At 41.3% G+C, this 27,445-nt stretch overlaps 1 protein-coding gene across 1 annotated transcript in view; it reads right to left on the reverse strand.

Moving 5' to 3' along the window:
* The window catches only part of LOC308051421 (E3 ubiquitin-protein ligase KCMF1-like), a 70,285-nt gene that overhangs the window by 36,551 nt on the left and 6,289 nt on the right, over positions 1-27,445 (reverse strand). Inside the window, exon 2 of the mRNA XM_080361848.1 lies at positions 2,835-3,002. Coding sequence (XP_080217974.1) covers positions 2,835-3,002 — 168 coding nt within the window. The remainder of the gene's footprint in view (positions 1-2,834; positions 3,003-27,445) is intronic.

The raw sequence follows: 27,445 nt of genomic DNA on the forward strand, positions 1-27,445 counted from the left end.
CAAAAACAATAAAGTCTGAATCACTACAAATAGCTATTACTAAAACATTAGCCTTGTGGGCTTAAAACAGGTATAAAAAGAAATAAGCATTCAAGGTCAACGACATCTTAATGCAAAGATGGGCTAGGGAAATATCTCCTGAATTACAACACTGGTGTTATAAATATGATGTGATAGAAATGACTCCGGGAAAACAGCAACCAAGAGGACCACTGTAGTCATTACCACTTAAAAGAATGAATCCTGTTGGCAATTCCTTACCTAAAGATATGTAAATACTCTCAGTTTCAGGTCAGTCTGCTCCTCTAAAAAAAAAGTGCTTTGGAGAACTTCTTATCAGGAACTACAGACTAGTGACCTTGCAACTTCAGACATTCTGGAGCCTGCGCAATTCACACAATCACAGAATCACAGAAGGTTAGGGATTGGAAGGGACCTCAAAAGATCATCTAGTCCAATCCCCCTGCCAGAGCAGGAACACCTAGATCAGGTTACACAAGAAGGCGTCCAGGTGGGTTTTGAATGTCTCCGGAGAAGGAGACTCCACAACCCCCCTGGACAGCCTGTTCCCATGTTCTGTCACCCTCGCTGAGAAGAAGTTTCTTCTCATATTTAAGTGGAACCTCCTGTGTTCCAGTTTGAACCCATTGCCCCTTGTCCTATCATTGGTTGTCACCGAGAGGAGCCTGGCTCCATCCTCGTGACACTCACCCTTTACATATTTCTAAACATTAATGAGGTCACGCCTCAGTCTCCTCTTCTCCAAACTAGAGAGACCCAGCTCCCTCAGCCTTTCCTTACACGGGAGATGCTTCACTCCCTTAATCATCTTTGTGGCTCTGCGCTGGACTCTCTCCAGCAGTTCCCTGTCCTTCTGGAACTGAGGGGCCCAGAACTGGACACAATATTCCAGATGGGGTCTCACCAGGGCAGAGTAGAGGGGAAGGAGGACCTCTCTCAATCTACTAACCACCCCCCTTCTAATACACCCCAGGATGCCATTGGCCTTCTTGGCCACAAGGGCACAGTGCTAGCTCATGGTCATCCTGTTGTCCACCAGGACCCCCAGGTCCCTTTCCCCTACACTGCTCTCTAATATGTAATTTCCCAACCTATACTGGAACCTGGGGTTGTTCCTAATGACCCTCTTATCCTTGACATGCCTTGAGATGGCACCAAGGATAAGTTATTCCATCAGCTTTCCAGGGATGGAGGTGAGGCTGATCGGTCTATAGTTACCCGGGTACTCCTTGCCCTTTTTGAAGACTGGAGTGACATTTGCTTTCCTCCAGTTTTCAGACACCTCTCCCGTTTCCCACGACGTAGCAAATATGATGGAGAGTGGCCTAGCAATGACTTCAGCCAGCTCCCTCAGCACTTGCAGGTGCATCCCATCTGGACCCATGGATTTATGGATGTCCAGATTGCCTAACTGCTCCCTAACCCAGTCCTCATCAACCAAGGCAGACTCCTCCATTGTCCTGCCTTCCTCTGGGGCCTCAGGGGTACGGGGCTCCTCAGGACAGCCTCTGGCAGAGTAGACAGAGACAAAGAAGGCATTCAGTAACTCTGCCTTCTCTATATCTTCTGCCACCAGGGCACCCACCCTGTTCATCAGTGGGCCTACATTGCCTCTAGTGTTAGTTTTATCCGCCATGTATTTGAAGAAGCTCTTTCTGTTGTCCTTGACCCCTCTTCGCCAGGTTTAATTCTAAGGAGGCCTTAGCTTTTCTAGTTGCCTCCATACATCCATCCTCTGACAACAGCCTTATATTCTACCCAAGTGGCCAGCCCCTCCTTCCATGATCTGTAAACTCTCCTCTTCCACTTGAGCTTGCCCAGCAGTTCCCTGTTTAACCAAGCAGGTCTCCTGGCTCGCTTCCTTGACTTCCTACGTGTCAGGATGCTCTGATCTTGAGCTTGGTAGCAGCAGTCCCTGAATGCTAACCATCTCTCTTGGGCCCCTTTACCTTCAAGTATTAGTTGAGTCTTGTTTAACATATATCTCAAGACTCTTAGATAAAGTGTCCTTTAGCTGAACTTTGCTCATTATAATACGAAAAATCATAACCACAAGAGGAAAGATACAGGGCCAGCCTGAGACCCCTCCGCAGGGAGCATGTATAGTGGTAAAATGATTGTGTAACCAATATGCAAATGTGTAGCCAATTGGCTCTTTAGGACTGTCCTGAGTGTTTGAACGTAGTGATAAGATTTTGTATATAATGGCTGTTACTTTTCTTTCCAGTGTGCTGGCTTTATTCCAGCATCCAGATTTGTGCAACTCTGTAATAAACAATATCTTTGTGTGTAAAATTTGGCTCAATTGCACGCCAGGTAAAAGAACCCTGGTTTTGGGACAACACTACTTCCTAGCCCTTGCCACTAGGTCTTCCACACTCAGTACAGCCTACCACCCCTGCTGCATTAATATCTCCTGATCAAACTAGAAAATATTTTCCCCAAACTCTCACCACTATTTCTCTTCTTCACCGTGGTACTTTCTGTTACAGCATATTGGGGGAAGGGGGAGGGTGTGCGTGTAGTTTTGTTGCACCTTTTGGATTGGAAGTTAATTTAGGAGTAGTCCTTTTTATCAGATATATATCTAAAATAGTCTGATAATTTACTATATGTCAAAACACTTGACCCAAAAGAGTAGAGCAGGTTTCATATGCTAGAACCAAAGACAAAACAAGCTTTTAATCACAGAGATAGAAACTTGCTATAATTTTCAGCATGCTATTTGGGGAAAATGTTCCTAAGTAGTGAAACAAAAATACAAGTTTTTATCTACTACAAACAGCTCTAATATGAATTAAATTATTACTTACCGAAATCTACTCTTGTTAGTATGCACTGCATTGGATGGTCAGTTGTATGCCTCGTTGTTGTTGCACCACTTTCATAACAAGTTGCACACAAATCATAATCGTAGCAAATTAAACACTTGTATCTGCGACCTCGAAAATTTCCTTTTAAACATGCATCACAGCTGACACCTGTGAACAAATAAAATTGCTTGAAAACAACAATAATTTTGTATTGTTTTTATAATACATATTTGTTGCTATCGCCCACTACAACAAAAGGCATTAAGTCGAGAAGCTTTCATGCAGCTGATGCATGATAAGACTCAATTTTAAGCATAATTACATATTTAAAATGGCAATAACCATCCAAAGTGCAAGTCAAACTCAAAGTAAAGTAAAAACCAAACACTCAAAATTAGAATTGGTTAGGCTATAAATTCTTTTAAATCACTTTTTTCCTCATTCAGAAACTTAATTCAAAACACTTTTGAGGCTATATAGTACAGTGGTTGATCTCGAAGTTTTGTGAAAAGCTAACAAAGAAAAAACCCACAGCAGACCGTGATACACACACCACCACCAAGTAACTTTTAATTTTTAATAGTTCAATTCCGAAGAATGCCACAACCATTTTTCACAATGTATACATATCTGGGAGCATAAATTTGTATCTTCTAATTTGAAGTACAGAAGAACTTTGAATAAATCCTAATTTTTATGTTGCATCAGCTCTTCAGCTTCTTCCTTTTGGAAGTTCAATCTTTGCACTGTAGATCATTCATAATGCCCGTGTCAGAAAAAGGCTTCATATTCATCCAAAGGTTTTTGCAATTTTCTGTGTCATTTCAGCTCTCAGGGCAACAGAAACATCATCTTTTCATCTGTCAAGGCCCATGAAAACTTCTTTCACTTGCAGTAGTAAATTAAGGGCCTTCATGAAAATAACTACTAGGTACAACATGATATTTTAAGTCCTCTATCAGGATCAATTCAAACAAGCTTTTCATACTTCAGTGAAAATGCAGTAAACGTTACAGAAACAGTGTTATTGGAAGAAAGCAATGACATTGATTACAAGAGGATTAGTAGAGGAAGATCAAAAAGGTCTCAAAACTGCAAATATCCCAATAACCATTTCCTAACTATAAATTCTACAATCACATAAAAATCTAGTATTAACACAAGTCACCAGTACTACTTTCAATATCAGGTCCAGAGGACAAAATTAAATTACAGAGAGATAATTCTCTCAACGTCTCTCCAAGATCTCTCTCTCTTAACTACCACATTTTCATTTTGATAACTTGACAGCAGGTGGCATAACACACTACTTTCATATCCTTTAATGCAACAGGAGTGGAAAGTGTCAAGAAAAAAAACCCCTCTGTTCAGTTCATCTCTGTTCTTTTTAACCCATGCACTGTGTTAATAAAAATTTCAGAAGTTTGACTCTCTGTTCCTTAAAAAAAAAACACAGAAAAAAAACCCAACACACCCACACTGAAAGATAAAAGAATGGCAAATTAAACTAGATACATCCATATTAATCTCAGGTTTTAAAGAAAAACACATACTCAGGAAGGGTTCAATAATAAGCAGAGAAAAAAAGAGCAAACAAATAAACAAGTTGTGAAAAGAATTCAGATTCTTCACAAAGTTCTGATTTACATGACATTAGTGACTTTTTAAAAGCTTTTAAAACTAATTTCTACTCAGTGGAAACTGTTCTCGTGCATCTTCTCCAGAATGACCTTATGGAAATGATCACAAAAGAAAAATGATCCAATTTGGCAAAGACACAAGGATTATTCATGTGTTGGAAATCACTGAAGCACCTGAGAATGGTCATATTGGACTTAAGGCTTCTTCCCACAAAAAGGTGGCAGGAAGCCCAGTTGAGGTGCATCTATACCAATGCATACAGCATGGGCAACAAAGAGGAGCTAGAAGCCATTATGCAGCAGCAAAATCATTACATAGTTGCCAGCACAGATACATAGTGGGATGACTCGCACAACTGAAGTGCTGCATTGAAAGGCTATAAACTCTTCAGAAGGGATAGGTGAGGAAGGAGAGGAGGTGGGACAGCCCCGAATGTTAGGGAGTGTTTTGATTGTCTAGAGCTTGATGATGGTAACAATAGGGTTGAGTGTCTATGGGTAAGAATAAGGAGGAAGACAACAAGGCAGATATCCTGGTGGGTGTCTGTTACAGACCACCCAACCAGGATGAAGAAACAAATTAAATATTCTGCAGGTAGCTGAGAGAAGTCTCACAATCGCTAGCCTCTGTCCTCATGGGAGACTTCAACCTACCAGATGTCCACTGGAAATACAAACACAGCAGAGGAAACAGTCTAGGAGGCTGCTGGAGTGTATGGAAGACAACTTCCTGACACAGCTGGCGAGTGAGCCAACTACAGAAGGCCCCCCACTGGACCTGTTGTTTGCAAACAGAGGAGGACTCATGGGCGATGTGATGGTCAGAAGTTGCCCTGGGCATAGCAACCATGAAATGATTGAATTTTCTATTCTTAGACAAGTAAGGAGGGGGGGTCAGCAGAACTGCTACCCTGGAATTCCAGAGAGCAGGCTTTGGGCTTTGACCTGTTTAGGAGGCTCATTGACAGAGTCCCTTGGGAGGCAGTCCTGAAGGGCAAAGGAATCGACGAAGACTGGTTGCTCTTCAAGAAGAAAATCTTAGAGGCACAGGAGCGGGCTGTCCCCATGTGCCGAAAGATGAGCTGTTGGGGAAGAAAACTGCCCTGGCTGAACAGAGAGCTTTGGCTGTAACTCAGGACTAAAGGAAGAATTTATAACCTTTGGAAAAGGGGCAGGCAAGTCAAAAGGACAAGAATGTCGTGAAGTTATGCAGGGAAAAAATTAGAAGGGCCAAAGCCCAACTAGAACTGAATGTAGCTACTGCTGTAAAAGGCAACAAAAAATGTTTCTGTAAGTACATTAGCAGCAACAAAAGGAGGGCTAAGGAGAATCTCCATCCTCTGGTGGATGCGGGAGGAAACATAGTGACAGAAGATGAGGGAAGGGCTGAGGTACTAAATGCCTTCTTTGCCTCACTCTTTAACAGTAAGAGCAGTTGTGCTCCAAGTACACAGCTCCCTGAGCTGGAAGACAGGGATGGGGAACAGAATGAAGACCCAGTAATCCAATGGGAAATGGTTAGTGACCTGCTACGTGACTTAGACGCACACAAGACTTTAGGGCCAGATGGGATCCATCCAAGGTTACTGAGGGAGCTGGCAGAGGTGCTCACCAAGCCACTTTCCATCATTTATTAGCAGTCCTGGCGAAACAGGGAGGTTCCAGTTGACTGGGAGTTGGTGATTGTGATGCCCATCTACAAGAAGGGCCAGAAGAAGGATACGAGGAATTAGCGACCTGTTGGTCTAACCTCGGTGCCAGGGAAGGTCATGGAGCAGATCATCCTGAGTGCCATCACGTGGCACATGCAAAACAACCAAGCAATCAGGCCCCGTCAGCGTGGGTTTATGAAATGTGGGAATGGCAGGATGTATGGTTCCAGCTAAATAGCCTTGGACAGGTTATACAGAAGTATGCTTTTTATGAGCGTAAGGAGTGATAGCCCAGGCCAGTGAGAATGATATCTCGGGTTGGAAAACTGCCCCCATATGTATGATGTGTGAACGTTGGGCCTGAGCGCGTGAATGAGTGGGTCAGAATGCCGCCCACAAGATATGCATAGGAACATGACTGAAAACAGTCACAACATAAGTGTGATGTGTTTGGGATAACATTTTTTGAAAAAAACACCCTGTCTAACCTCTTGGCCCAGCCCCATATCTGTAAACCTATAAATTGAGAATTGTTAATAAAACTCAGCTCAGCTCAGCTCTGCTCTCACTGCTAACAAGAACTCTCTGTCTGTGCATCTCTGTCTGCGTCTGTATGCGTTGTTCCTCATTGCCGCAAATGGTGCCCCGTGTGAGTGTTTGACCTCTGTGAGGCTCTTCATCGAGCAGAGTGTGTGTGGCTGCAACTACGCAATCTGACGGGTGAGTAAATTTTAGTTGTGGCAACTAATGCCTGGGTATAACAGGGACAAGCAGTCCTCGTTGAAAAATGGGATGAAGCACAGTACTGTAAGTTAATTTGCTCTTATTGTTATCTAATAATTTTGAAACCAGAAAAGAACTTAATTTGTTAAACTCTGATTTGCATTGAATTTATGTGCTAGTTGGAGATATGGGAAAGACAACTAAATGCTATGATGGATGTGAACTTGGGAGAGGTTGTATTTAAAAGTTGCTAGAATATGAACTGATTTGGATCTAGGTAAACGAAAATAATGGATTGATGGTTAATATGCTGGTTTTTGACATCTGTAAATTGCAAAAGGTAAACGGAGCTAAGGAATGTGACTACTGCTCAGCTAACTGGAATTGCATATAGAGTGTATTATGGCTGGAATGAAATGGAAAAATAAAAAAGCAAAATATCCCAGGCCTGTGCTGTATAGCTTGAACATAAATTTCAGGCCTGTGTCAAGCTGCAAGATAAACGCAGCTCACTGTAACCGAGGAGTCTGCCAGAGCCTGGCAGCTCCCACTTGGTACCAGCGATTATGTCACCTGCGTGGCCTTGCCTGTATCTAAAATGCAGCAAGAAGAAAAAAAAAGAAATATATATATATATATATATATATATATATATATAAACTTGGCTGCCTGCTGCTAAAGGGGGGCTTTATTCCACCCCCCAACCGCAGCGATGTTGCTGCTGAAGAACTGTAATAATGAATGAAGGAGTCTGAGGGTGAAATTTAAAGGCATCCCCAGCAGATCCGTGGTTCTAATGAAGCTGGGAAATTAAACCAAAATTTTTTTTAATAGACTTATTCTGTGGCAACTAGTTGTAAAATACTTCTTAGTAAATTCACCATGCTAGTTTTTGAGATCATGGGAAAGAAAGGCCACTTTTGAAACCAATGGAATGCCAAATTTGGAACAAAGTTTTAATAGATGAATTCTTGTATCTGCTAGAAAGCCCTATACCTCTCTTGGGTCACGATTTCTTAAATAAATTGTAAGCTCAAATAACATTTTCTGAGAATTCTGTTCAGTTGCATGTCCTACAAGAAGCTGTTTGGATGGTGCAGATCTGCCTGCTGCAAGTGAGAAATCTCCAAGGAAATTTCAAATGCTGTATTTCCACTACTATTGGCAGCCGAAGTATCGGTAAAGCCAACACTACACTGATAGAACTGAAACAGGACTTTAATCTGGTAAGGGAAAAAAATATCCAATAAATATGACAACCACAATGGAGTTAGAAACTTTGATGAACAAATTTATGATAACCTTACAGGCTGACTGCATTCAACTGGACTTGCAGATTTGTCTATTTATACTTACAACACAAAACCAACCTGTGGCTATTGTGAGACAGCATGATGAAAATGCTAATAGACTGATATATTTCGAACGGATTTTTTTGGCCCAATTCTTTCCATAAAACTATTACTCAGCTTCTAGAGTTGATTGTTACTCTGATCAAAAAATGCAGGGAATGGATTCAGGTCTTATTAGGCCATGATTCATCTGTCATATATGTATCATTTGTGAAATCTGATTTTGATTTTTTTTAATTCACAATCTATGTCCTTGCAAATTGCACTAGCCGATTTTCTTAACAGCATAGCTTTTGGCATGCCTAAATGTAAAATGCTGCAGAATCTGCATGTCTTTGACATCACTCCACAGACCATACTTGTATTTGGTCTGATCCCACATGCTCGCACATTTTTTTTTGATGGATCAGGGAAATCTCATAAAGTTTTAGTGCTCTGGCGTGAAGATAACAATTGGCATCATTCTATTAGAATTATTGATGGCTCAACCCAATTAGTAGAACTTGGCGCAGCTTTACATTACTTAGAGCTTTTTAAGGAGGAACCTCTAAATCTGATCTGTGATTCTGAGTATATAGTCAAGGTCCTACAGTGCATCCACTTCACCTTTCTTAAAGAAATCTCGCAACAGCAGCTCTTTGAATTGTTTGTATCATTGCAAACTGCACTACAGCATTGCAGGCACCCACTGTTTGTTACTCATATACACTCTCATACCACTTTACCAGGTCCCATAACAGAAGGAAATGCAGTTGCAGGCTCTTATACTGTAGCTAAAGTCTGCTTCCAGTCTGCCAGAGCTTCATATGTTTTTTTCCATCACAATGCTGCTGCTTTAAAAAAGATGTTTGATCTGACGCTTGAACAAGCAAAAGACATAGTTCCCCCTTGCCTGGAATGTCAAGGCCTTATTACAAATTTACGCTCCCTTGGAGTTAACCCTCACGGGCTCACAGCTAATGCCATTTAGCAGACTGATGTTACATGTCTCATCTTTTGGCTATTTGAAATATGTACATTTCTATAGATACTTTTTCAGGTATGCTTTGTGCATCTGCTCCTACTAGTGAGAAAAGCAGAGATGTTCAGCACCACTGGACCCGCTGTTTTGCTATGCTGGGTGTGCCACAACAGATTAAAACTGACAATGGTCCTGGCTACACTGCCAAATCCATGCAATATTTTTTATAGCAATGGGGTGTTTTGCATGTCACAGGTATTCCACATTCTCCCACTGGACAGGCTGTTATTGAAAAGGCGCATTCCACACGGAAACAAATGTTATTAAAACAAAAAAGGAGGAATAAGATGCCTCAGGAACAATTAGACAATGAAATATATACTTTAAATTTTTTGAATCGTACCATGCCTCCTTCCTCTATCACGGCAGTGGAAAAACACTTCTGTATTCCAGATTCACTGTCTCAGAGACCAAAGGTTTTGTATCGGGACCCCCTGCACAACAGTCAGTGGCAAGGGCCTGGAGAACTAATCACCTAGGGGAGGGGGTATGCTTGTGTTCTCTTCGAACAGCACCAAAGTGGCTTCCTCTGAAATACGTTAAACCTAACGATGAGTTGGAAAAACACGGCACAGAACCTAATGCCAGAGACAGAGTGTCTGTCCCTGCAGCAGAGGGCAACGAGGAAACAGAAGAGACCAAAGAAAGAGGCCAGTGATGTTACCTGGGGGCAGCTGAAGAAGTTACAAGTACTATGATGGCAGCAGCAGGCCCCTCACTCCAGTTAACACTTCCTTAGCCTATTTGGCTATCATCTCCTGCAACCGTGCAGTAACAATGACATGCGCTGGGTAGGTGGTGCATGGATACCACCAGAAGGTCAGTTACTGGAAAACAAGGATTGGATTAAATTTAATCAAATGCAACAGTATTTTGTTGAGACCCCTCCTGTATGTATTTCCAAGAAATCAATTAACAACTGTATGTCAGAGAAGTTTCACTTGTTTTATCACTGATGGGGGATGGAGGGGTGGTTCAGAGCAATTTGGCTTTTGTTTCCATTCTGGGTCTTGAACACTGAGATGCAGGTCACGACTCTACTTTGAAACTCCCTGCTGACATTCCAACGTGTAAGGTATCTAAAGCAACCACAGAAGATGTTTTGAGTTTGTACTAGACCCCCTGTAAATTAGAGGCACCAGCATATCAGAATGGTACAGATTTACATTATTGGACTGGGGACTAACTGGTGAAAAAACTTTCAATGCATTTGTTTTCCTTATCAGGATGGCTAAACAGCTTTCTCCAATATTTGTTAATAACTGTAATTGTTGTAATTTGCACTACTGTATTGTTTACTAGTAAGTTAGTTTGTAATGATAATGTATAACAGGAAAATGACACATAAGATATGATGATCCACAGCGGGCATTCAAACTCACCAACAGAATGCCCCCTTTTGAATTTGGAGGCAAGAGGTGACTGCATCACCACTCCAAAGTGTCCTGTCATATGACTGTGGTCACAGGGTCCCCTGAGATCTGGAGCCTTCAATGCGGCAGTTGATGGCTCTTTAGCACCTTTTATGCCCCACTGTGCCTGTCCCCATGTAGAGACATAGGGTGGTACCAAGGCACTGTCAGTCACATCCTCCCCTGCCTTGGGGCAGGGTAACTTCACCTCTACCAACTGGTGGGGCAGGAGGGGTGGGACCCTTGGTCAATTGACAGGGTCCTCAACAGAGAAGGTGGCCAGAGTAGCTGCAAAGCTTCTTGACTATGTTGTAATGCCCACAGTCACATCTGATCAGACTATAAAATGGGGTCCCCACTGAAGACACCCTTTGAGTGGTCTTCTCGGAGCTGTGGGTCTGTGAACTGAAGCCATTTCCTTAGAGAGGAACACCATCTAAGGAGACTTCCTGGGATTGAGAATGCCTCATCTCCTCATTTGGGTGAGTGATTATTTACTGGATATATCCTTGAATGAGTCTTTGCCTAAACCATGCGAGTGATTATTTCTTGTGAGTACCCTGAAGTAAGAGGCCTCTAGTTTTATTTCTTGTGAGTGTATGTGTGCAAATTGTGAACCCTCATTATTATGTCGTTGTATCCCAATAATTTCCTCAGCTGATATCTGAACCTGTATCTTATGTTGTTGGAGTGCTAAATAATTGTATAAATCCTGTTTCTAGTCAGTTTATTGGTTACACATTTCCAGCTAAAATTAAGTCTCACTTGGAACTTGTCCACCTAAAACTGACTTTGGGGTGCCTCCATGACACAAATAAAGGAGGAGTCAAACTTCTTTCTGTAAAGACAACTTCTGCCGAGACGGGAGAGCAGTCATCTAAGGGGAAGAATAAAACTTGACAACTATTCACACCTCTGCAATAAACACATGTGAAGCGTCTCTGTTGTGGATAGGAGACGGACAGAACATTTTGGCTACCAGAATAAAACTGAATTGCGATTGGGAATATACTCAATAGAATTTATGTGTAACACGGTTGAAATGGAATTATAGTGTTTATGAGTGGACTCAAGTGAAACAACATATCAAGAGAGCATTCTCACCTAATGTGCAAGGCCTGATTCAGGATTTAGCCAGTACCCTGCAAAAAACAATTGCATGAATTGCAAGAATTAACACCACAAGACATAAACATAATGGATAACATTTTCTAATAGGCTAGACCCAAAACCATGGTTTTCAGGCCTCAATCCACATATATGGGTTTTTGTGGGAATTGGATGTGCTTGTGTAATATTTTTTTTATAGCCCTCTGAATCATCTGGAGAACGATACAGAATGTAAAGAAGAATAAAGCCAGGGTCCTTCCTGCGCTCACTGTGAACCAGATGTTCAAAAACAAAAAAAGGGGAGATGTGGGAACAGCAGGATGTGCGGTTCCAGCTAAATAGCCTTGGACAAGTTATACAAAAGTATGTTTTTTATGAGTGTAAGGAGTGACAGCCCAGGTCAGTGAGAATGATATCTCGGGTTGGAAAACCACCCCCATATGTATGATGTGTGAACGTTGGGCCTGGGTGCGTGAATGAGCGGGTCGGAATGCTGCAGAAGATATGCATGAGAACGTGACTGAAAACAGTCACAACATGAGCGTGGTGTGTCTGGAATAACATTTTTTGAAAAAACACCCTAACCTCTTTGTCCAGCCCCATATCTGTAAACCTACAAATTGAGAACTGTTAATAAAACTCAGCTCAGCCTAGCTCTCCTCTTGCTGCTAGTAAGAACTCTGTATCTGTGCGTGTCTGTCTGCGTCATTCCTCATCACCGCATGAAAGGCAGGTGCTGCTTGACTAACGTTATCTCCTATGACAAGGTGACCTGCTTAGTGGATAAGGGACAGGCCATGGATGTTGTCTACCTAGACTTCAGTAAAGACTTTGACACCATCCCCCACAGCATTCTCCTGGAGAAACTGGCTGTTCATAGCTTGGCTGGGTGTACTCCTAGCTGGCTAAAGAATTGAGTGCATGGCCAGGCCCAAAGCGTTGTACTGAAAGGAGTCAAATCCAGTTGGCAGATGGTCACAAGTGATGTTCCCCAGGGCTCAGTATTGGGGCCAGTTCTGTTTAATCTCTTTATTAATGAACTGGATGAGGGGACCAAGTGCATCCTTAGTAAGTTTGCAGATGACACCAAGTTGGGTGGGAGCATTGATCTGCTTGAGGGTAGGAAGGCCATACAGAGGAACCTGAACAGGCTGGATCAGTAGGCTGAGACTAATTGTATGAGGTTCAAGAAGGTGAAATGCCAGGTCCTGCACTTAAATCACAACAACCCTATGCAACGCTGCAGGCTTGGAGAACAGTGGCTGGAAAATTGCCTAACACCCAGGGGTGTTAGTCAGTTGGATATGAGCCAGCAGTGTGTCCAGGTAGACAACAGCATCCTGGCTTGTATCAGAAACAGTGGGGCCAGAAGGACTAGAGAAGTGATGATCTCCCTGTACTTGGCACTGGTGAGGCCTCACCTCAAATACTGTGTTCAGTTTTGGGCTCTTCACCGGAAGACAGTGAGCTGCTGGAGTGAATTCAAAGAAGGGCAACAAAGCTGCTAAAGGATCTAGATAACAAATATTATGAGAAGACACAGATAGAACTGGGGTTGTTGAGCCTGGAGAAAAGGAGACTGAGGAGAAACCTTACTGCTCTCTCTCCAACTACCGGAAAGGAGGTTGCACCAAGGTAGGTGTTGGTCTCTTTTTCCCCAACTAATATGCAATAGGATAAAGTTGTGCCAAAGGAGGTTTAGATTGGATATTAGGAAAAATTTATTCATGGAAAGCATTGTCAGGCATTGGAAAAGGCTGCCCAAGGAGATGTTTGAGTCACCACTGCTAGAGGTATTTTAAAGACTTATTTTACGTTGGTCCAAAAGTAATTGTGGTGTTAGACTGAGAATTATAAATCATTAGAACTAGGCTCAAACACATCTTTATTAATCAAAATAGGAACCATAACAATCAACACATTTTTGCCAATGATAAATAAGTTTGTTTATTCCTGTGCTTTGGGATTCGATGAACTCTTGGAAAGCATTTTCTGCATCCTGCTGGTTGTGGAAGCGTTTTTCCTGCCAAAAGTTGTCAAGATGCTTGAAGAAGTAGTAGTTGGCTGGTGAGAGGTGAGGTGAATATGGCAGATGAGGTCAAACTTTGTAGCCCAATTCGTTCAACCTTTGAAGCGTTGGTTATGCAACATGTGGTCACATGTTGTCGTGGAGAAGAATTGGGCCCTTTCTTTTGACCAATGCCAGCTGCAGGCGTTGAAGTTTTCGGTGCATCTCATTGATTTGCTGAGCATACTTCTCAGATGTAATGGCTTTGCCAGGATTCAGAAAGCTGTAGTGGATCAGACTGGCAGCAGATCACCAAAGAGTGACCATGGCCTTTTTTTACTGCAAGTTTGGCTTTGGGAAGTGCTTTGGAGGTTCTTCTTGATCCAGCCACTGAGCTGGTCATCGCTGGTTGTCATATACAATCCACTTTCTGTTGCATGTCACAATCCAGTCAAGAAATCGTTGTTGTTGTGTAGAATAAGAGATGACGACACTTCAAAACAACATTTTTTTTATTTTTGGTCAGCTCATGAGGCACCAACTTATCGAGCTTTTTAACCTTCCCAATTTACCTCAAATGCCAAGAACCTGTAGAATGGTCGACATTGAGCTGTGGAGTTCTTCGTCAACTTTTCCTGTAGTTTGAAGAAGATCAGCTTTGATGATTGCTCTCTGTTGGTCTTCGTCGACTTCAGATGGCTGGCCACTGTGCTCCTCATCTTCAAGGTTCTCATCTCCTTTGCAAGACTTCTTGAACCACCACTGCACTGTATGTTTGTTAGCAGTTCCTGGGCCAAATGTGTTGCTGATGTTGTGAGTTGTCTCTGCTGCTTTACGACCCATTCTGAACTCAAATAAGAAAATAGCTTCAATGTGCTTTTTGTCTAACATCATTTCCATAGTCTAAAATAGATACAAAATAAACAGCAAGTAATAAGTCAGTAGCAAAAAACAAAGCGAGAAAAGCGCATTAAAATGATGTATAACATAACCACATGTATTTAAGAATGTATTCCAATATCAAACGACAAATTTCAGCAACGCAAAAACCACAGTTACTTTTGCACCAACCTAATAAATGTGGTACCCAGGGACATGGTTTAATGGTGGACTTTGCAGTGATTTTTTTTATGTTTGGATTGAATGATCTTAAGGATCTTTTCCAACCCAAATGATTTTATGATTCTATTTCATTTGGCATGACTTAAAGCAGCCATGTGAAGCTATTTTCAGCCCTCAAAGATGAATTGTTGTTTGAAATGAAAAGGTCAAGATCCAAGCTGCCAAAACTATAAAGCAGTACAAACTTCACAAATCAATAGCCAGGACTAGAACTCAGTAGCTAATTTTCTTATGAAGAACACATGATTAAGGCGAATCATACAGTGAAACTGAAACATTCAAGTTGTTTCTTGCTCTTTGCCTCAAACATTACAAAGCATTGCACATTGAGCAATATTTTGGGATGCATATTTAACTTACAGAAATACCAATGGTAGAAAGTATTTTCCCCTAATCACTATAAAACCTACTTAAGACGGACACAGAACCTGCAACTGAGATATTCAAGTAGAAAATGTTCCTGACTAAGAAAGCTCAATGACTACAGCAAGATTTAGCTGTGCATACAGAACAACATCTCAGGGTTGGAAAATCAGTTTAGACTAAAACCCTTAAGCTTTAGCAGGACACTGAAGCAATGTGATGTTTGTGGGTAGTTCCACTCATGTAACATTCTAGTTAAGTTTCCAAAAACTAGCCTTCTGCCCTTTAACTTGATTACAGTCCCTTCCCTCATTAATACACAAAGTAAGGATTACCAAATCCTTTGGGTATTCTACATACCTATAAAACTAGCTTAACCACCATCTTCTCCAGAAGAAAAGTGAGTTATCTAAGCTTCTCTTCCTAATTTATATGGAACATGAAGCACTTTGATCGTACTCAAAGACTAATGAATCACATGCAAGACTACCACTGAATTTCAAAATGCAACATCATCCTACAGTAGCATGGAAAAGGAAGCAACCAGACTGAAGTGTTTCCAAAATTAATTGTTCAAATCAAGGTTACAGCCAAACACAAGGTAGATTTGTAATTGAATAGAAAGGAGGAAGAAAAACAGGCCTATACTAGGCCAGAACGCTGGAAGAGTTATTGTTCTCCAAATGAGACACCTCTCCTCCACCCCAACCTGGTATAGAAGCAGATCCCCAGATATTGTTCTCTCTCTGTTATCATACTTGTGGAGTCCACTGCTACAGCATCGGATATTTGTCTGACCCTATTCTAAAGATATGAGCACCATCCATCCAGTACTGCTGAGCCAGTGAGTTTCAGCTCTGTTCATAACGCATATGGATGTAAGTCCAATGTTAAAAGGAGCTGTTTCACTTCGCTTTCAGACCCCAGATTCCAGAAGTTACACATAAAAAGTGTAAGTCATCTAGAAAGCAAGTAACAAGTGATTAATAAGCACCCAATTAAGTTTGACTTGCCCAACACTCTACAGCAGACATGAAGCAAAGGTACAGTCAAGTTCTCCACAGCAATATCTTCAACATGAACCTATTGAAAAGTGGCAAAGACTGTTGTATTGTTGGGTTTTTATTTGTTTGTTTGGGGAAAGGGGGAGTGCAAAATAACCTCGCTCAATCTACCAGCAAGACTTTTTATGGATACAATTGGCTTTCTGGGCTGCTGCCACACATAACTGGCTCATGTCCAATTTTTCCATTCACCAGTATATCCCCAAGTTCTTCTTTGCAGCGCCGCTCTCAATCCGTTCATCCCCCAGGCTGCATTGATCCCCCAACCCAGGTGCAGAAACTTGCACTTGGCCTTGTTGAGCTTCATGAGGTTCACACGGGCCCACTCCTCAAGCCTGTCCAGGTCCCTCTGGATGGCATCCCTTCCCTCTAGCATATCAGCTGCACCACTCAGCTTGGTGTCATCTGCAAACTTGCTGAGGGTGCACTCGATCCCATTGTCTACATCGTTGATGAAGATATTAAGCAGTATCGGTCCCAGCACAGATCCTTGAGGGACACCACTCGTTACTGGTTTCCACTTGGACATTGAGCCACTGACTAGAACTCTTTGGATACAGCCATCCAGCCAATTCCTTATCTATTGAACAGTCCATCAGTCAAATCCAGTTCAGAGGCAAGAATGATATGGGGGACCATATCAAAAGCCTTACAGAAATCTGATGCAATCACTCCATTGTAGAACCCCACTAGATTAGTCGGGCACAAATTTGCCTTTGCTGAAGCCATGTTCGCTGCCTCTGATCACCTCTCTGCCTTCCATATGCCTTGACATGTCTTCCAGGAAGATCTGTTCCATGATCTTACTGGGTACAGAGGTGAGGCTGACCGGTCGGGAGTTCCTAGGGTTGTTTCCCTTTTTCCAGTCACTGGGGACCTCGCCCAACTACCATGACTTTTCAAATATGATGGAGAGGGGCTTGGCAACTACATCAGCCAATTCCCTCAGGACCCTGGGATACATCTTGTCGGGTCCCATGGACTAGTGTACGTTCAGGTTCCTCGCACAGTCTCAAACCTGATCTTCTCCTACGATGGGGGGGGACTTCATTCCCCCAGTCCCTGCTTTGAGGTTCAGGGGACTGAGAGGTGTGGGAAGAGAGATTACCACTGAAAAATGAGGCAAAAAAATTTTTGAGTATCTCAGCCTTCTCTGTGTCAGTTGTCGCCAGCTCCCCTGTCTTATTTATCAGGAGGTGTACATTTTCTTTAATCTTTCTTTTCTGGCCAACATACCTGTAGAAGCCCTTCTTATTATTCTTCACATCCCTCACCAAATTCAGCTGCAGCTGTGCCTTAGCTTTCCTGGTCCCATTTCTACACATCCAGGCAGCCTCTCTATATTCTCCCCAGGATACACGTCCCTGGTTCCACTGCCTGTGCATTTCCTTCATATGCTTTAGTTTCACCAGGAGGTCCTTAGCCATGCTGATCTCCTGCCTTCCTTGCCTGATTTCTTACACGTGGGAATCTAGAGCTCTGAGAAAATGTCCTTAAACAGCTGCCAGCTCTCTTCTGCTCCTTCAGCCCCAAGGGTAGTTTCCCAGGAGGTCCCTTCCACTAGTTCCTTAAACAACTGTGTTGATGAGCAAGAGTTCCAGTAACCCTTCTCCTCTGGTTGGGCTGTCTGTCACCTGGATTAAGAAATTAATTTATTGAAATCCCCCAGCAGGACAAGAGCTTGCGAGTGTGATGCTTCCTGCAGTTGAAGCATCCCCCCTTGATTGGGCAGCCTGTAGTAAGCACCAACCACGAGGTTTCCTTTGTTGACTTGGCCCCTATGTTTTACCCATAATCTCTCAACCTGCTCATTGCTGTTTTTCAAAGAAAGCTCTGTGCAGTCAACCCTTTTTTTTTTTTTTTTTTTGTTTAGATAGAGGGCAAACCCCCCACCCCTCCTCCTTTCTTGACTGTCCCTTCTGAACAGCCTATAGCCATCAATTGTAGCACTCTAGTCATGATTTGCCCCATCAAGTTTCAGCAATAGCTATTACATCATAGCTTTCTAGCTGCACAGTGGATTCCAGTTCCTCCTCTTTGTTACCCATGCTGTGTGCATTGGCCTAGAGGCACTTCAGCTGGGCTATCAGCCTTGTCACCTTTTTAGAGGAACATGCCCTAATTCCTTTGAGGCTTTTCACAGGTGTTTCCCTGTTGGTTCCTAATACACCAGCAACCCCTGGCTCCTGTCTGGTGCTCAAAACTCTATCCCCCTGCACCACTGAATTTAGTTTAAAGCTCTCCTTGTAAGTCTGGCCAGCTTGTTGGCAAAGACCCTCTTGCCCCACTTGGTCAGGTGAATCCCATCAGCTCCCAAGAGACCCAGCTTCTCAAAGACAGACCCATGATCATAGAAGCCAAAACCTTGAATATGGCACCAGCCACACAGCCAGGCATTCACCTGTTCAATTCTTCTCCTCCTTCCTGAACCCCTTCCTCTGACCAGGAGGACAGAGAACAGTATCATTGGACCCTACGTGGAATAGTAGGAACGGATGATAATCTATAGGGTTCACCAGGCTCAGCAGCCTCTCAGTGATGTCACGAATGCAAGCTCCTGGTAGGCAGCAGACTTCTCTAGAAAAATTGCCTGGACAGCAAATGAGTGCTTCTGTACCTCTCAGTAAGCAATCTCCAATTACTAATACTTTATGTGCTTCTCTAGTGGCACTGGTTCTACTGTGGAAGGATGCTTGGATCAATTTTGCACGGTCAGCTTTTCCTGGATCCTGTCCATTACTCACGTGCTCTTCATTCTCCAACCCCAGAGCACTGTATCTGTTACGTAGGGGCACTTTAGGGGAAGGTTCTTCCTACTGCCCTGAGCAGAGTCCATTCTCCTTTGTCTCGTGAGTTTCTTGTGTCAGTCAGCTCAAGGTTGAATTTGGGCTTACCTTCCCCTTGCACAACCTTAAGGCAGGCCTGTCACTCAGCTCTATATAAAATGCTTATTAAAATAGTTATTTAAGAATTTTTAAAGAGTTAAAAGACCTCCTTAAAATCAGCAAGCCTGTCATTCAAACTGTACTCTGAAAGTAAACTGAGCACATTTTAAATGTCTATCAATAATATTTCACCTGAACAAATTTCGTCTTGCTGAAATCAAGTACAGCACTTGGTTTGTGCTAAAAAAATAAGATTCATCTCTATCACCTCTATGCACGTGGCAAATTAAAGCTAGATGCATTGAAGTAGGTAATGGTAGTTAGAAACAATTACATTTAAAATTACATGCATATCATATGAGGAGAGGCTAAGAGACCTGGGACTCTTCAGCCTGGAAAAGAGAAGGCTCAAGAGGGAAGAATCTTATCAGTGTATATAAATACCTGATGGGAAGGAATGAAGGAAAGACTCTTCTGTGTACTGCCCACTGGCAGGGAAAGAGGCAGTGAGCACAAATTAAAACAAATGGAATCCATCTGAACACAAGAAAACAGTTTTTACCGTGAGGGTGGTAAAACACTAACGGGTTGCCCAGGAAGGATGTGGAGTCCATCCACAGAGATATTAAAAATCTGACTGGACATGGTCCTGGGAAACCTGCTCTAAGTGGCCCTGCTTGGGGATGGTGGGGGGTGTTGGACTAGATGATCTTGAAAGGTCCCTTCCAACTTCAACCACTCTTTGACACCACCTGTGGACAGGTCAGTCAAGGGAATGAGCCTTTAAGTCTCTAAAGGGACAGTGTTTTTCATTTCAGAAATTTCAGGTCCAGTCCCTGTAGACAATCCAATTGAGGATACTTTTCATTAGTTTACACCCATCAACTACAACACCTGAAAGTGTGTGTGTATATATATATATATATATATATTTCTTTTTTTCAAAGCACAGAAAAGGCAACTATTATCATCTTGGGTTCTGTTTCAAAGTCTATTTAAGGACTCTGAGCTAAAATCAGTGGTCACAGCTCTTACCAGCTATAGGATCCATGGTTTCTCTATTGCTTGGAGAATATGAACTCTGAGAAGATGAAAGCCCACCAGTGGAACTGCTAGTAAAATGCATGTTTGATCTACGTGCACGGGGGCCTCCCAAACCCCGGCCTGGGTGAAACATTCTACGTACATGACGAACGCCACTAGATTCATCATAACCAAACAGTTAAGAAAAATCATTTGCTATCAAGTGTTAAACAGCAACAACATTTACTAGATGGAATAATTAGGCAACACACTACTCCTCATTCATAAAACAATGATTCAACTTTGTAAGTGTACTGTGATCATAGCTATGGCGCCAGTCAGACCTGTAGATCTGAATCCAAAGCACCGAGGCTGTTTGCACCAAATTCATCTTTCCCAGGCTTTTTATCATGTCTAAAAAATGTCAGGATGAATTTCCTACCTTCTGGATCGTTTTCTACTAGCTAACTTAAACTGATGATGCATATTCAGCAGAACACATTGCTCAATAGACATCAAAATAGGGAAAGAAGGGTATTTAAATACTGCAAATAATCTACAAAGTTTTATTACCATTCTTACCAAGAGCATACAGTAATTATTGCATTTTATGCTTTTATCCAAGGAATTTCACCCACTCCAGTCTTCAAGGAATTGCAGGTCAACAGAGGATTCAGCACTTCCCTCATACCCCTTTGCTTCATCTTCCCTCATTCTTCAAACAAATTCCATTTGCTTCAATTATGAAAACAAGCCCTTTCACTTTATTTCCCACATTTATTAGGAGATGTCTATAAAAGCTATGACTTGAAATATAAGCTTTTTCATACATACTAAGAGACTATCAGCGAATCATTTAAAGATGATCTTTCCCAGAAGAGTGTTAACATGATTCTCCCAAGACAGTCTAGCTAAAGGTTCCTTTTATCTTAAGAAGCACTAGTGCAATTAACTACTAAGCTAGGAAATAATGTCCTTGGACATATCTTATTTTTCCAATTTCTAAATTAGTAGCTTTAGCTTACCTTATGTCAAATTTTCTTATTTTCAAAACCAGCATTATCATCACTTGTATAAAATCTATTATTTGTATCAGACTGGTGCCCAATGTACTTATCCCACAATGTACAATTATGGTATATAATTAATTTCCTCATGATATCGCTGAGTTGAGAAATTTAAGACTGAGAAATTATTAGTCTTCTTTTGGCAAGAATATCCAGTTACTATAATAAATACTTTCAGGAAGAATTGACTCTTTCAAATCTATTATGCTATAGAGCATAAAACATTTCACCTGCAGGGTTTTAGGGGGAGGGAGGAAATCTCCCTTGGGAGAGAATATAGTTGTGTAGCACAGAATAGTTTGTTCCTCCTCTGAATCTGTTGATACTGGATACTGGTAGCAACAGAACATTGTCACTAACGTTCTACTGATTGATTACTGCTCTCACGCAGTTTGGAAAGCTTTCCATAGCTATATGTGACAGAAAAAATGCCCCCAATCTGAGATTTTTTTTAAGCTAAATTTGGGAACTAAGATAACTAGAACATCCTTAATATAAATCTTTTGAAAAATTCCAGCCTTGGTCCCATTTAGAAAAGGATCTTAGTAGCTTGCTAACTGCACCTTTTAAAATGTTTTTAAAATAAACAACATTATTTAAATACTAGTTAAGAGTATATTGATGTCTCACCCAACTGTGCTGGGGTTAAAAAAGCATTTGGAACTCTTAACTCACTGCAAATATATACTGAAAACAACCAAGCTAGAACCATTTACGTGGTCAAGACTAAAGGCAGTAAAACAGTTGAAAACTGTTTAAGAAAGAAACTGGAATTTAAAGAGTTTGTCCAGAGTCTCCCAGGGATAAAAGTGATATCTTGCAGTGGCTGCACAAGATTCTTCACAAGAAACATGTGTAGCCATTTAAAACAGCTTAAACAAAACCCTTCTAACTGCTACGCAGAATACCCTTTCCTAAACTGCTAGCGACTGGACAGAGGGAAATCTCTCCCCCTTTTTCTTCCTTTTAGTCTTAGCTGTCAGAAGACATGAAATAGCACCCAACACGGAACAGCTAGTCCAGAAAAAAATTAACTATCAAGTTTTGTGCAGCTGGCAACACTGATTGCTAAAGCAATACTGTACAGAAACTTCCACGTGCATTTTCTATAATTATTTATAATACAGTCCAACTGAATAAAGCTCCCCCCCATCAGTTTTGAGATGATTGACACTGTGGTGATTTCTCTAGTTCTTATGTAGGTAGTAACAAACACATATTTCCCAATTAAAAGTTATCTGACATCAGTGATATGAGTGGGAGGATCCCTATATTCTCTCCAGGATACATTCAGGTTCCTCAGGTAGTCTCAAACCTGATCTCCTCCTACAATGGCAGGAGACTTCATTCCCCCAGTCCCCACTTTGAGGCTCGGGGGATCAAGAGATATGGGAGGAGAGATTACCGTTGAAAACTGAGGCAAAGAAATTGAGTACCTCTTGATTACATCTGTCATACCAAGAGAAAGCATGCCCCAACTAATACCAATGCTACATGCTTAAGAATTATCTTGCAACCCAAGTATAAACACTAAGTGCTTAATTTTTTTCTTTTATATCACCGAAACAGTTTCAGTACCCCCTAGGTGGAACAGCCTGTTGGACAGAGTTGTCTTCTTACAATCCTAGCAGGATGTCATAACATAGGGTACTAGTAGACCCAGGGAATGCAGTTTATTTTTAAATGTATTCAATACAAGGTTACATTCAGACAAGTGATAAAGTTCACAGTACTTTGTGCCCCCTCATCCCACAAATCACTGAACTACTGATGTTATCAAGTCAATTATCACAAGGATCAAGCCACTGAGAGGCTACAAGACAAATACTTCTGTGAGAGAAAATATAAACATTACTCATTTATCCTGAAGTAGACCAGAATGGGTTTTATATCAAAACACTCTAGGTTTAACTTGGATCACTTTCTGTCAATATTAAAACATACCTTCTCTATAAAGACATCAAGAAGATAAATCAGTTCTAAGGACTTACATGCAAATCCGCAGATGCTTTCAGCTTTTCAAGTATATGCCTGGGACACCAAGAACATGAATTGGAGAGTCCTCTAGTTAGACACTTTCCAAAACTGAACCTGCTCTCTAGACATCATTTGACACCCACTCCCTAAAAATATATATCATTATATGGCCTACAATCTAATACAACTATCTTCCTGACAAGCCAGGATGAACACTTCTCAGTCTCAGCTCTAGTGAAGAGCAAAACTTCATCCACTTTAAAGAGAAAAAGACAAAAAAACTGGAGTCACTTATACCAAATTCAGAAAGCAACTATGTACAAGACGACAATTTTAATATGGTTATAGGATTCCCAGGCAACTAATTTAGATAAAACAGCTGCAGAAAATTCTCTTTAGCTTTAGCTTGTTTAGCAACATGCAATTGCTTAATTCACATTATTGGAAAACAGTTGTCAATGCTGAAACCTCCAAGAATAACACTTCTATTTGCTGCCTTCTATTCATTTCTTTGCTAGCTTTACAACTTCCAGAAAACACTGCAAGAGAGACAAACCACATTTTTCACAGTTAAATAAGCAAAGAGCTTCACAATGGTAATACTGACCATCCAAATTTTTTTCTTTATACCTGATGCCCTAATTAGTCTCTTTATGATTACAGTCTACTTTTCTCTGAGTTAAAGAACTATTAATGAAGCACTTCCTCCTATAGCAAAGATATGCCTGTATCCAGACTACTATGGACCTCTGCATTTAAGAAAAATCTTCTCAAATATTACTTTTAACATATCTAAACATTTAGAATATAACCAGTCATAAGCTATAAGCAAAACTTATTTAAAAGCTTTTCATACCTAATAACTTTTGAAAAAATAATTACAAACTTAGTGGACAATGCAAGGACTTGTAATCAAGCAGACTTTGTTTTAATTGAAAATCTGATGCTGTCTCTCAATAGCCTTATCTTTCAATTAAGATAATTTAGTCTTCAAACACCATCACAACAAGAAAGCTTGCTAATCTATTATAAATACAGTAATTTAAGTAAACAGTAATGCATTGTATCAGCACAGAAAGACTTAAGTGGAAGCATAAGAATTGGTACTGTGCATGGTCTTAACATTTCTGTTAGTTGGGAAATTGGCAAACACATGAATTCTATGAACAGAGAATACTTGAACTGAGGAGAGCTTTAAACACTAACAAGTGCAAGAAAATATTAACAACCTAACCCTGCACTCATTAAATTCAAGGGTGAAATTCCTCATTTAATATCATGGGATCAAGGTCCTGAGGTTTTTGGTTTTGGACAATAAAGATTCAGCTTATGAGAACACAGGCTGAAGGGTTTTTGAAGGTTTTTCAGAACTTGCCTTAACACACAATAAAACACACACAGAAGAGTGACAAAAAAGGAGAAAATGAACAATGGGAACAAGTGATATACCTGATTAGGTTTCAGAGAACTAAGTAGCATTATGGCTCAGTCAAGCAGACAAACTGCCTTCATCCTAACTCATAGTTTTATACACTTAATCAAGTTTTTTCTTTCAGCCACTGATTATTTAACACATCTGGTATCAGTAAAACTCAATTTTCCTTGTAAACTCTTACCTTTACACAAGGCTAGGTGGAAAGATGAGGACAGACTGTTTAACAGGGCCTACTGCAATAGGACAAGGGGTAATGGTTTTAAACTGAAGGAGAGAAGATTCAGGCTAGACATGAGGAAGAAATTTTTTTACAATGGGGGTGATAAAACACTAGAACAGGTTGCCCAGAAAGGTGGCGGATGCACCATCCCTGATGACATTCAAGGCCAGGCTGGACAGGGCTCTGAGAAACCTGATCTGGTTGAAGATGTCCCTGCTCATTGCAGGGGGGTTGGACTAGATGACCTTTGTAAGTCACTTCCAACCAAAACAATTCTTTGATTCTATTAAATTTGTTATTCTATTTAAAAGGTACATGCTATTAGAAGGTGCTAAAGCTAGTAGCTCAATAAAGGCAAGGCTACCACAGTGCCATACTCCCAGTTCCAAAGAGTAGCAAGACTGAGTGAGCAAGTATTTCCACATGCACACAACACATACACACAAAGCCAGCCACACAGATCAACGCTGATGAAAAAATAAAGCAACACTCTCACAAACAGCACCAATGGCTTGTTCCTGATTCTCTCTCTGGCTGATCATGAAAAAAGCCCATTAATGGAAAACACATACATATGTACACTATTAATCCCTCCAGTAGCTGGCCCCTAGATCCCTGGTCTCCCCCATTCCGGGCAACTAGGCATGTGAACTCCCAAGGCCTGCAGCCCCACTCCAGCTACTGGTATTCAGACTTCATGCACGTACACATACACACACACATACTGTGGATTCCTCCAGTAACTGACCTTAGACAGTCTATCCAGTAGCTGGCCCCTGGATCCCCTGGTCTTCCAGTTGTTTCACACAAAGACACACATATAAATAGGTCTCTCCAGTAGCCCATCCAGACTTTTGGCCTTTCCAGTAGTTGTCTCTCAGACCCTCTGGTCTCTCCAGTAACTGACCCAGACTTACAAACTCTTCAATACCTGGCTCCCAAGCCTCTTTTCCTACTTTCTGGCTAGTCCAGCTTGAAGTTTACTAGCTATTACATGCACCCACACAACTGGAAGGCACTTCAGTTGCTGGGACCTCAGGCTCATGAGTCCCTATAATTCCACAGCCCCTTCTCCAGTTGCTGGCATTTAGACCTCCATAGACACACAACAGAGAACCTTCTCACCTAGGAAAAACAGTTAGGAAGCTTAATAAGACAGGACAGACTGCACTGATCAGGCACAGGGCATGGCCAGACAAGCATACTGATCAGCAACCTGTTTACATGTGACTGGGCCTTTTATCCCCTTATCCCTCTATTTTCCCATGCTTATTCCATCCAATCCACCTTGATACCTTTCTTCCCTTGCCTTTGGGCCTTCCCCTAAATACCCCATACTAAGTCTTACACAATCCCAAAATGCTCTTCCCCTGCATCCTGTGAGCCCTATATCCCTGAAAGCAGAACGCACACACCCCCATCTCCCAGAGTCTGCATAGTAATATAAGGAGAGCCTCTCTTGTTGACTCCTCTCAGCAGGTCTCATACCCAGACAACGAGCTGACTTGCAAAAATAAGGGTTTCTTTGAACCCAAAATGATACATGTGTACTGAAAAAAAATTATACTAGAATATAAAAAAAAAAACCCTACGTTGGATCATTTAAGTGGTAGAGCAACTCAAATATTTTGGAAAGTCAGAGAAGATAGCTTTAGTTTAAACAAGAAACCTAGTCACTTTTCAAAGTACCTTGAGGGTTTTATTCATGTTCAAAAAAGGCTCCAACCTTGAACCAAAGACTGCAAAAGGTATGAGTCAAGCAACTGTTTGTACTCACTTCTGAGATTCAGTTCTGAATTCTATGAATGAAGAGCACTTATGCAAGCAATAAAAAAAAAAAAAAAAAAGTTGAAGGCACTTCTATGAGAGGAAAAAAAATATTTTAACTTTGCAGAGACCTCACTTTTAGGCTCCAGACAGTTGTCAAGCTTATGCAAAATAGAGCTTCATGAAATATCTCAAAACCAAAAAATTCATTTATACATACTGAAAACCAGTGAAACTACTGAGCATGTCACTACGTAGCCATTACCACTTAAAAGATTGAATCCTGTTGGCAATTACTAACCTAAAGATATTTAAATCCTGTCAACAATTACCCAAGGATATGTATATCAGTGGACCAGTTTCAGGTCAGTCTGCTTCTTTAACAAAGAGTTATTCAAAGAGCTCTTTATCAGGAGCTCCTGTCCTTGCAATTTGGACAGCCTGGAAGCTGCACAATTAGTTTAGTTTGTTTAACATATCTTGAGATCATCAGATAAAGTGTCCTTTAGATGAACTTTGCTCATTATAGTACTAAATATCACACCCACAGGAGCGAAGACCCCAACCCATAAGCATGCATAATACAAGAAAATGATTGTGTAACCCTATGTAAATTACTAACCAATCCTGGAAAGGGGGGTGTAAACCTGGGAAGACACTAACCAAAATCAAAAGTATAAATGATGTAAGTACTGTGAAGGTGTGCTAACTTTGTGGTTTTATCATCTAGCACCTGACATCGCACAATCTCAGAAGGATGTGGAACTGGG

This window comes from Nesoenas mayeri, assembly GCF_963082525.1.
Source record: "Nesoenas mayeri genome assembly, chromosome: W".
Lineage (NCBI taxonomy): Eukaryota > Metazoa > Chordata > Aves > Columbiformes > Columbidae > Nesoenas > Nesoenas mayeri.